The 11182-nt window shown below is 35.5% G+C and overlaps 1 protein-coding gene across 2 annotated transcripts; it reads left to right on the top strand.

Moving 5' to 3' along the window:
- The first annotated feature begins 4062 nt into the window (after positions 1 to 4062).
- LOC132705209 (uncharacterized) lies at positions 4063 to 9819 on the top strand. 2 transcript variants are annotated; one of them, XM_060675671.1, is made up of 8 exons: positions 4063 to 4284; positions 4344 to 4458; positions 4969 to 5156; positions 7944 to 8211; positions 9252 to 9441; positions 9497 to 9534; positions 9589 to 9655; positions 9710 to 9819. In XM_060675671.1, exons 1-8 carry the CDS (start codon positions 4086 to 4088, stop codon positions 9752 to 9754), a joined length of 1110 nt encoding a protein of 369 aa, XP_060531654.1. In that variant the 5' UTR covers positions 4063 to 4085; the 3' UTR covers positions 9755 to 9819. The 2 variants fall into 2 exon arrangements, with proteins under 2 accessions (XP_060531654.1, XP_060531653.1); XM_060675670.1 differs by having other exon boundaries at positions 9497 to 9655.
- The last annotated feature ends 1363 nt before the right edge of the window (positions 9820 to 11182 follow it).

The following is an 11182-nucleotide window of genomic DNA, read 5'->3' as shown; positions in this document are numbered from 1 at the left end:
CTTCAAAACAAATTCGAAAAACTTAAGGGGTTGATTCCTTGTTTATTATAAAACTTAGTTTCTTCTACAATGACTACTTTTCAAATAAAAAAAGTGAAATCGAAAAAAAAAATTTAGAAAAATAATTTAAGTCACGAGTTTATTTAGCATGACGGAAGCACAGGGTCGCGAGTGCTTAATAAACGACTCCCTAGGTAAAAAAAATACAACGCAATTATCCCATTTCTTAGGTCCGTTTGCACGCCCGTGCATAAAATCTACCATTTTTGTATTAGTGAATTCACCATTATTGAATTAAAACTTATTACTTCAACAATTAAATGATTGTTAATCAAAGAGCCAAGATACCTGAATTCATCCACTCTTTCAATTGTTTTACTATCCAGCGTTAGATTCGCATTACACCTAACACATCTGCCCACCGCCATCATTTTAGTTTTCTTTATATTAATGCTCAGCATACAAAGCACTAGTCTCATTCGGCACGTCCAACAGAAACTGCAGATCCTCGAATTTATACGCCGTTATAACAGTGTCATCTGCATAACGAATATTCTTAATAGGCCTTCCATTTATTGTTCCAAATATTTTGTCTAGATATTAAAGAGTATCGGTGATAATATAGAGCCCTGCCTAACTCGGTTTGTGACTTTGAAGAAATCTTTCAGAAGGTCGCTAGAAATTTTGATTTCAGCTGACTCATTCCAGTAGAAATGCTTGATTATCCTGATGTCCTTATCATCCACGCCAATCTCCGTAATAAACGATCGTGTTTTACGTTCTTAAACGGACGTTGGTACGCGATGAAACAGATGTTGCAGTTTTCATTTTTGGACTGGACTGGAAGTTTCATTGAATACTAAGGCGCTCTTGATCCTAGAGCTTTTATAAAAGCGAATTGTATATACCAAGAGATGTATCACCTGTTATCGAGTGTAGACTAATTTTAATTCTAACGGTTTATTAAGGGTCGCCAGATTGCAGGTATTTCCACGCTTGTATTGCCAAAGATGTTTGTTTCCATTGTTTTCAATGAATACAGATTTTTTAAACTTGCGCTGTTTCGAATGCGGTTCCCTATGGACAACCCGGGCTTCGGACCGATGGTGGTGGTGTTGTTTGTTGTATACATGGTCCGCAATTCCTGACGTTTGGATTTCACTTCATTTCATTGTGTGTTTCCGATGTTCTTCAACTCTAACATTTAGAGGTCTTTTTGTTTCTCCAATATATGACTCTCCACATTCACAGGGTATTTAATAGATATACTCGTTCTTTTGAGTCGATGTTTCTGGCTTTGTTCTTGAAAGTACGCTCATTAATGTCGTCCCGGATCTGAATACAGTCTTAACTTTGGTGTGTTTTGCTATGCGACTTATCTTTTTTGAGATTCCCTCCACATATGGGATGGGAAGAGATTATATACCTCACATCGTTGTGCTGTTGTGTAGACTTTTTGGATGATTTCTAGTTTGGTTGTTCCAGAATGGTTAGACTCGAAATTTAAATAATGTCCGATATGTGTAGGTATCCTATATAGAGAGGCGCTAATAGACGCGTCATAACGATGGGCAGCCGTTCTTCTCTTTCTCAATGGTCGTAAAGAATTAAGATGGTTGAGAAAGGACGTTCCATTTCAGACGATCGAAGCTAGACCCTAGGTTTAACAACTGCCATGATCTTGTGTGTAAAACTTATCTTTGACTTGAAAGTTATGCAGGCAGCACTTAAGGAGCTCCATCACTTCCTCCAGCGGTAGCGAAGTTCTGCCTGGGAGTGTTTTTCATTCCTCAATCTGGCATCGTCAATGTGCAAACTTTCCAAGTCAAATCTAACAAACTTCTCTGCGGCCATTGTAAATTTTAGGGTCTCGCTTCCATATGTTGACGATACCTTTATCATCTGAAATGGAACCGGAGGGCACCTAGATTTTTTTCTCAACTATCTTAATTCTTTGCCACCATCCATTAAATTTGTTATTAATTAAATAATAACCCTAGCAGGGAAACTCTGAACTTTAATAACTTTTCAATACTTCTTCATAATGATACCAGGTCGTACGAACGGGGGTCGGCAATCAGACGGACAAGCACATGGTAGCCCATTTCAGGGGGATTGTATCGAAAACCTTAAACACAAAAGTTGTAGTTTGAATATACTGTATTCAAAGAAATGAGATTCCATTATCCAGGGTATGTCATGCCTCTCTTTGCACCTCACCTTGTAATTATTTGGTTTAACAGAAAAATAATAACTTAAGTGTGTTTGGTTATCTTATACTAAAAGTTGGTAATTGAGTAGTGTTGAGTTCAAAATTATGTAATCTGCTTTTTAATTTTGTTTATCTTAAACATGCCGGACATTTCAGTGAATGTGACAACAGGGCGTTGCACGTCAAACCGGCGAAGTCTACGTTTTTGCTAGACCAGTTACAATTTTGTAGCGCAAATGTGAGATACAGTTCATTTATAGTTAATAAATACTAAGTGATCGAGGAAACGCTTGTATTATTGAAAAAAACAAGTAGCTATCAAAATGCCTCATTCTATGAATTACAGAGACAATTTGATACCATTTTAAAAAAGTCATTTTTACCAAAGGCAAGTGCGACATTTTTACATGAAAATGTTTAATATAAAAAGTAGAATCCGAAAATGAATTTAAAAGTAGATGGTGTATTACAGAAAAAGTTGACTATCGTTGACCAGAATCAAATGCTAAAATTTTTGAGAGGTAAAATCAGATTACATCTGACCTGAGTTTTTTCATTGTGGTGTTTGAAATTTTAAAATTGGCTAAGAAATAATTCTTCTAGAGGTTTAAAATTAATTTACACCACAATTAATTAAAATTAATAAATGCTAGTAATAGAATAAAAATTCATTTATACAATGGTGATATTGGATTCTGGTGTGCTAGAAATTCGTTTAGAAAATTTAATGTTGTAATTTTCTCAAAAATTACTTGCTCGGCACCTATAAAATAACCTAACAAGCTTTTTTTCATAGAATCCAAAACTGCACTAATCTATATTGTTAACCATCTAAAATATCAAGCTGAGGTATTGTGAGGAAGTTATGAACTCATTAAAGAATCTCACACTAATGTATCAGTCGACATGGGAGTTAAATAGCATCGGTCATTTAAGTCCGATGTGTGCCCGGATCTTACACGGTTTTGGTGGGATCTGAAAATAAGGCGATTAGGGGTACGTCGAAAGCTGTATGACGAATATCTGCTGCTGAACAAGTATATGCGCAAGATTTAAAATTTTGTTTTTAACTAATGACCTCGCGGCAGTATTTTCTCTAAATATGTCGAAATCCCATTAAAAAAAAGGCGTTAAGTATATGGATATCACTTTTTCAAAAAAAACTTCCACGGGCTACTGTAATACTTTTTACAAAACTTCTGGATTCCTCCTGCGTCGGTTTTTGCTGAGCGAGTTCGACACAGCAAAAACCGTGTATATGGATATCTTAGTTTAGAAATAAAATGGCGCAAAGTGCAGGTTAGTCACCCGAGGTGCATCAAGTTTTATCATAGTAAGGCCACTACAGTATCAAAAAGCTATATGCATATATAGCTATTAGATAGATAGATAATATAGGATAGATAGATAATATAGGGTGGCATTCAATCTTCCGCGAATGTCTCTAAAATTTACACGCTAACCCGCATTTTGCGCAATTTAATTTCTAAAATCCTATTTTCACACTCACATTCGGAACTCGTGTTTTCCTGGAAATTATATTTTCACGAAATACTGTCGAAGGAAATGGAAAACTTATGAATGGTATTGACGTCATAAATATAAAACGACTATTATTAATTCTGGAGAATATTTTTCAGTAAACTTTTTTATTATTGCTATACGTGATATGAGTTTTTGATGCCTAATCAATAAAATTATTGAACCACTCAATTAAGCTACTCTTTTGCGGGAAAAAGTTCACATAGGTCATAGTTTCCAAGTAATAATGGGTGTTAACTTAATAAATATATTATGAACTGTCGTTTTTCATCGTTTTTTTTTATTTACCGCATTGGTGAGCGAACCGTTGTTGCAATAGACCGCTTAAAATATGACCTTAACTTCGTACCAAGCACCTCCTCAAGGGGCATTTTATAGAACGCTAAAACATTTTCAATTTGCGTTTAACTGGCCTCGGACCAACGATCTGGATTTGAGGAAACGTCACAACTTATACAACTTTTTGTTCAAATTAGTATCGCTATTTAATTTAATCTCTATCATGGCCCATTTCATCGTCAATCTTAAGGGTAGGCGATTAACTGTTCAGGAAGGTTGCCTGAGCTTCAATTGTACTTGAGGTTTTCAGATAACAATTTTGACGTTTTGGTGGAAGATCTCGCTTTGGGTAGCGCCTATGTGGGGGCGATGTCTGCTCTCATTTTAATCGGATTGAATGAAAAAAAATGGTCACATTTCTTCAGGTAAGATTATGCATTTTACAAGGAGTTGTCGGAATCACAATAAATGGTAGTAATAATTACCCTGAAAATATATGGCAATATCAATTAAGTCATATGGCTATACTCAGAGGCGCCTTAAAATATTCCAATGTATGACTGTACATGTTATTTGGTAACATTTAATGACCAAGTTTTCCGTTATTATCGTAACCAAATATACCATGTATGTTGATCTATTAATCCCATTAATCATAAATACCAGCAAAACAATCTGTTATAACATGTATTTAATGAATTTTAAGTTTTTTATTTTCACGGGGATTCAAAATCAAACTAAACTGTTGTCCTCATTGAAGATGATCTTTTTCCTTTCCGGAGCTGGTTATGTACACAAAATAAAATACAATCGACTTTCCACTGCACCCTGTCACATTTTTCCAATTTAAATGAATATTCATAATAAATAAATTTTCATATGAATCGGAGTTAGTGAGGTTAACCACAAATGTTAATAATATGTCAACTTTTAAGGAGACTTCTGGATTTCCGAAAATTTGGCACGCCACCGACCTATGAAAAAATGGTGAAACGGTACAATTTGTATTCGATCATCATTTATGTATATGGATACTTAGGAACAAGCCTGTATTGCTTCATAGAACTCACGGACACCGCGAATTGCGAAAAACTTAATCGCGAAGGACGTAATGAAATCTGTGGTAATGTATCTCCGATTGGAGAAATTTTATAAAATGTGACTCCAAAAAAAAATTCCAGTAATTGTCAAATCTTGACAGGTTACCTATTTATTAATTCCAAATATTTCTGCTTTTTCTGCTTCCTACTTTAAACTACCAAATTTTGCACAGGTCAAGCGTGCGTAAAGTGTCGCTTTAAAACCTCAACTTCGTTAGCTATGTTCGCGAGTAAGCTTGCATGTTTCCGGTTCATTAGTCACCGATAAGATGTTTTCTTCGCTTGTCAATGTTTACGGTTCATTCAGTGAATGGATTCGTGCTGTTTTTCAATAATGTAGTAGAAAAAGACTTTGATAAACTTCTTCAGTCACTCGTTTACTAAGGAATCAGTCCACGCGTGACAAATCAAACTGCTGACTAAAATGGCCAGTTGCATAATATACTATTAAAATATGATAAAAATATTGTTTTACTTTGTACTAGGTTTGTTTATTCCTCGTAAGCTATCCAGATAGGTCTTAATAATATTTGCGATATTTTAACTCACAATCTTGTATAAGTCTATGAAATACGAAATTTGTGGTCTTGCTAACCCCAATTTTGTATTATTCTGGCACTTTTAATATCGACATTTTCAAGCGTCTTGGTCCGAAACGTGTGAATAGAACCACCAGCCGCACATTTAGCTTGTTGTTTGAGTTTTAACATTATTATTATTTACATGTACAAATTTAGACATTTTATAAAAAAATAAACGATAATTAAGACATCTAAAAACGTTCTTAACACTCCGTTTAGGCTAGAGAATACCACTAGCCGTTATGAAACTTAGAGCTATGATCGAAGCACATTTATACGTTGTCAGGTGGCGAGGAAGCACGTCATCGGTTGGGGAACGTTGACGGGTGGGGCAGGTCAAGCAAGGTTCCTGATGCGTGATAGTGGAGGTTGCCACAGCGCTGGGATTTCTACGCTTGAATGACTAAAGATGTTGCGTAGGATAAAGGCAGCTTCTATGAACTTTTTCTTCTTCGAGTGGGTTTGCTTTTGTAGAATTTGGGCGTCTGTCCATTTGATTCTATATTGTTCAGTCCAAGTGTGCTCTGCGAGACCAGATATCTATATTTGTTTCTTCACGTTGGGTGTTTCTTGTGTTGTGCTAATCTTACATCCAGTGGTCGCTTCGTTTCGTCTACTTAAGATTTTCACACTCGCAGGACACTTCATATGTACAGTTTTTATTGTCTGTGATGTTCTTTGGTTTTGTTTTTATTATTAAACTTCTGATAGTTTGCCCACAACGAAAGGCGGTCTTGACGTTGTATTTTGTTGCAATTCTCCTGATGTTTTCGAAAACTCCATTAACATAGGGAATGGTCATTAGTTGGTTTTGGCTGGCCTCCGATTTATATGCTTGGCTTGGCTTGGTATTGGGATTTAGTAATTACGTCTCCAAAAAGTCTCTTGATGGAATAATCGTTCTGCATTAGATCTTCTTTAATTCGTTCAACTTCGTCGTTAAGTAGAGCTGGTTGGTTGCTGCTGATAGTCTTTGGTCTTTTGTATGGTGATTGGATTATTCCACGTTTGGTTGTTGCTGAGTGACTGGATGATGCGTTCAGGTGTTGATGTGGGTTTTTTGTACACAAAGGCATTAGAGTTCTCCAAAGGATATACCGTTTTTACAGCCTTTTATGGTCTTGACTTCGGAATAACTTTAAGACTTCACAAGCTAGGGCCGAATTTAAGATACTAGCAGAAATGAACTGTGCCGTGTGGACTGATTTATTTTAAGAGTAGGGAAATTTTCTTTGATTGAACTGTTATATTAATTTATATTAGTGTGCTTTGTATAAATCTTCCTAAACCAGTCCCTGCTTGAATTAACTCGATTTCAAGTTGAATTTGCCCATTAGATAGGTTGATCTCCTATATTAAAAATACATTGAAAAGCTTAAACTGATTTTCAATTTAAGTATTTAACATAATTACTCTAAAATATTTTTCTAGAAAGGCAATAAAAAATCTTATGATTGATTTGTGGGGCTTGGTAAAATCGGAGTATGCTGTCATTTTTATGAAACTGTATTTTGTTAGCCGTTGAAGCTTTGGAGTTATTTATATTTATATAACTCAGTGTGCCATTTATAACAGTGTTGTCGTGATGGACAACGCCAACTAGCATTTCTGCACAAGCGGAAAATATACCGACTTTATCATGGACTAAAGAAGTCATTCAAAAATGTTTTGCTTGAAAATAATATATATTTTGAAACTTTCTGCACAAAGAATCGATTATTGGAACACTTGAACTTTTGATAAGAAGTATAATGTGGACAAGTTGGCCATGGACCGGGGATTCAAAGTTGTCCGTCTTCCACCATTGCAATTTTAATCTAAATAAACTCAATAAATACAAATAATCTCAATAAATATTGAAGGTTACAAAGAGAAACTCAAACGAAGTAGGCCCGCGGGTAGACCTTCATAAAAATTTAATATAAATAAATGACGGCACACTCGACTAGGTTTTGATTAAAAATTTACTGAATTGACAAATTATCAAGGCGTACTTGAGTTATGCAGTGAAATCCTCATTGTGACTAAATTTGAGGTTTTGTAAAACTGAAGGCTTCGTACGATTTTTCATTAAATTTTGCGGGATGGGGGGTTTGAGCACTCTCGGTTAACCCTGCTTTGTCAAATTTTAAATAAAAACGTCGATAACAATTAATATAAAAGTGCATTTGCATTTTGGAGGTCATACACATTTTTGAAAATCTAGAACCCTTTTTCTCATGCAACTAGGGACGGTGGCACCGTTTTACTGGCCTCGGGAACTAACTACGATGGAAAAAATCATCTTAAATGTAATACAAGTGGCGTCGATATTGCTATACAGCCCACAGTCTGCAATTTTAATTATTTTTCCTTCGGAAGCCGTGGACCTATTGAAGACAAGAGTCAAGCACTGCGCGCATATGTTTCTCGTCTTATTCGATGACCCCGACGAAGACCATCAAACATTGGCCAACAGGTTGAGTTTTTGTGTCGAATATCAGATCGAGTTGTTAAAGTAAGTTTCATATGTAAATAATACAATTGACAACTAAATTAATTAAAACTTATTAAACAACAAAGAAAAATAATTCAACAATTGACTACAACATTAGCACTTAAAGTGGGAAAAAAAATTGTTACCTAATGCACAATACACAGGACACAATCATATGGTGGAAGCGGTAACACCGCATGTCCGTTTCCTCTGCTAAGCATTCACACACATGTAGGTGATTCTGTTTTAAGTGCGATTTTTTATTTCTTATATTGTTTGTTCCCACTGGTAATATTCTAATAATGAATTCTTTTTATTAATTAGTTGATGAACATATTTCATTATATTTTTTAAATAATATAATTTGTCATTTAGAAGGAACCTACAATATATCAGATAAATGTCATGTGCATTTCTAAAATTCAACTACAAATTCCTATTTCTATGATCAAATGAAAAAAAATGCAAAGAGTGCAAAGAGTTTATGTTATTTTAGAACTCAAATTTATTTTGTCAGTACCGTGAAACGGAAAATTTGTATTTTTTTCTAGTTCTTGACTCCTTGAAGTTGAAGTTAAATCATTTCAGGCTTCTATTTTTATGGTAAAATAAATGAATAATATGCATAACCTTTTTTTTAAAAGTCTAGTTTTAAAAGCTTAGAAATTTTAAGTAAAAAAGTAACAGTTAGAACGTAATGCGTTTAAAATTCCTAAATGTTCAGTTTTTTTTTATAACGCGTTGGGGAGCCGACCGTTTTATGACCTGGCATGTAAAATTGTTTGTATGCTTACTCTTATTAGACTTAGTTGCCACACATTCCGAATCGAACCATTCTTTGGATGGAGTGTTATGAGTGTCAAACTATGTCCCATCCAGGTAAATGATTGAACGATTCCTAGAAACGGTATTTTCTTAACGTTGTTACTCATGCCTCAATTTTTATAATCGCAAAACATTTGCTGTTTGTACTTTGACGTTGGAACGAACACAATGCAGTGGCCATGTTCGTAGGGTTGTGGGTGCGGTTCCTTTGGAAATCACGTCATTGACTGTTGCAGTATCGCCGAGGCCTTTAACGGTGCATTTAAACGATGTATTATGCATGTTTCTATAACCGCAACGGTTGTGATTGCATGCATTCTAACCCAACTGCTAACAACTTATAATTTGGGAGCCGTTACGCACGTCGGCGGTTGGATATCCGGAATTTTCCTGATGTGTCGGGCAGGACAAACTTTTCGCGATATGGTGATCACAAGTTGACGGATTTTTGGAAAGATCCCTAATTTGTTTTTTTTTTGAGCTGGGCGCTGTCGGGGAAGCTGCGTATTTTTCAAACTGGTATAACATCGATAGTGCCTCCATTAAAAAAACCATTGAGATTGTCATTTTGAGGTCTCAGAAACCAGTTATTTTGGAAGCGATTCCCTGCGGCGAACACAACTATGACTTTTTTGTAAACGTAAGTTTTTCGTCGAAGGGAAGAGGTAGAAATTACGAAAATATTTTCTTTCAGCTGACTAAAACCTCCTATTCTTACTTAAATTTGATGAATTTGTAAAGTCCATCTATTATACTATGTTCGATGCACATGCTTGTTAATCTAGAAATAAACACGATTGCTCGAACGACAAGTTTTTGTTTGTCACTAACTAACCCAATCAAAAATATTGATTTTTTTCTACTCCCTACCCTAGAATGCCCAAGTTATGCACTGACCAGGCGTGCGCAAAGTGTTACTTTAGGACTTCAGCTTCGGTAGGTACTGTGGCGAGATAGTTCGAACGTTTCCGGTACTTTCGATTCGATGTTTTCCGAAGATTTTAGCCACGGATGCAATTTGGATATCTGTCAATTTTGATAGCCACGTCTCAGATCATTCGGTGAATGCATTCCTGCTGTTTTACAAAAATTTAATGCAAAAATTATGGTCTAACATTCGCTTCCTTGGTTTCCGCTCGTGCCAAATCAAATTCTTAACTAAAGCGGCTTTGTCAAAACTTGATTGCATCCGATTTCGGTATTCGGTATTCGTGATGTTTAACTATTCAAATGTAATAGAACATTAGAAAAATTTACATAATTGTAAGGCAGATGGACAATATTGAAAATCCTGCAAAAGTTTTTAATTAACAACTTTTCTTACTAACAGTTGTCAATATGTTCAAAAATATCAATAGTATGCTCTTGTAGAAAAATAGTATATTATAACAATCGAGTGACTTAAAAAGTTTACCAAACGTGTTGCATATTATACTTTTCCTACGGTCGTTAGTTTTTGGGTACATTTTTGCAAAACATACACTGACATAACCGTCAGAATTGATAAACGTCAAAATTCAAATTCAATTCAAACGTAGTAAAATCTCCGAAAATATCCGATTGCTTCCAAACAGGTGCGGTAATATCCCGGAAATGTCCGAAGTGGCTCGGATCTCTGGGAAACGAAACTGACATGGTAAAATGATACTTTTCACTCCCTAGATCGTTATATGATTACGCAATTACTGAATGGAGTAGAAAAAAATGTTTTTCCACTCCCGTCTGTAAAATACCTAATTACACACCGATCTAGCATACGGGAAGCGTCACTTTTCCACGTTCCCCACGGATCCGAGCCACTTCGGATATTTCCGGGAATTTAGCGCACGCGTTTAGGAGCAATCGGATGTTTTCGGAGATATTTCCCACGCTTTGAATTTTGACGTTTGTCAATTGTGATGGTCATGTCAGTGAATATATTCGTGTTGTTTTGCGAAAATATATTCAAAAACTAACGGCCGTAGGAAAAGTAAAGTATGCAACACGTTCGGTAATATTTTTAAGTCACTCGTTTATTAAATACGGCGCTCCGCTCGGGTCAAATAAACTCGTGAGTCAAATGCCGTTTACCGCACTTCTTGCATAATACTAAGTTCAGCTCAACAAATTCTTTGCTTTAGAAAAAAGCTTTTTAAAAGGGACGCCTTATTTTCAAAAAATTGAGAAT

The sequence above is a fragment of the Cylas formicarius genome, unplaced genomic scaffold, assembly GCF_029955315.1.
Source record: "Cylas formicarius isolate icCylForm1 unplaced genomic scaffold, icCylForm1.1 PGA_scaffold_7__23_contigs__length_41026272, whole genome shotgun sequence".
Classification (NCBI taxonomy): Eukaryota; Metazoa; Arthropoda; class Insecta; order Coleoptera; family Brentidae; genus Cylas; species Cylas formicarius.
Note: the sequence above shows the minus strand (reverse complement) of the source record. Positions and strands in the feature narration are given on the sequence as shown.

Bases quoted from the DNA above. Each gene is read 5' to 3' on its own strand.
- LOC132705209 (XM_060675670.1), top strand. From the start codon at position 4,086: ATGACCTTAACTTCGTACCAAGCACCTCCTCAAGGGGCATTTTATAGA. The intron at 4,285-4,343 runs GTAGGCGATTAA...TGAGGTTTTCAG, and splicing joins TTTCATCGTCAATCTTAAGG to ATAACAATTTTGACGTTTTG. The intron at 9,442-9,496 runs GTGATCACAAGT...TTTTTTTTTGAG, and splicing joins GACAAACTTTTCGCGATATG to CTGGGCGCTGTCGGGGAAGC.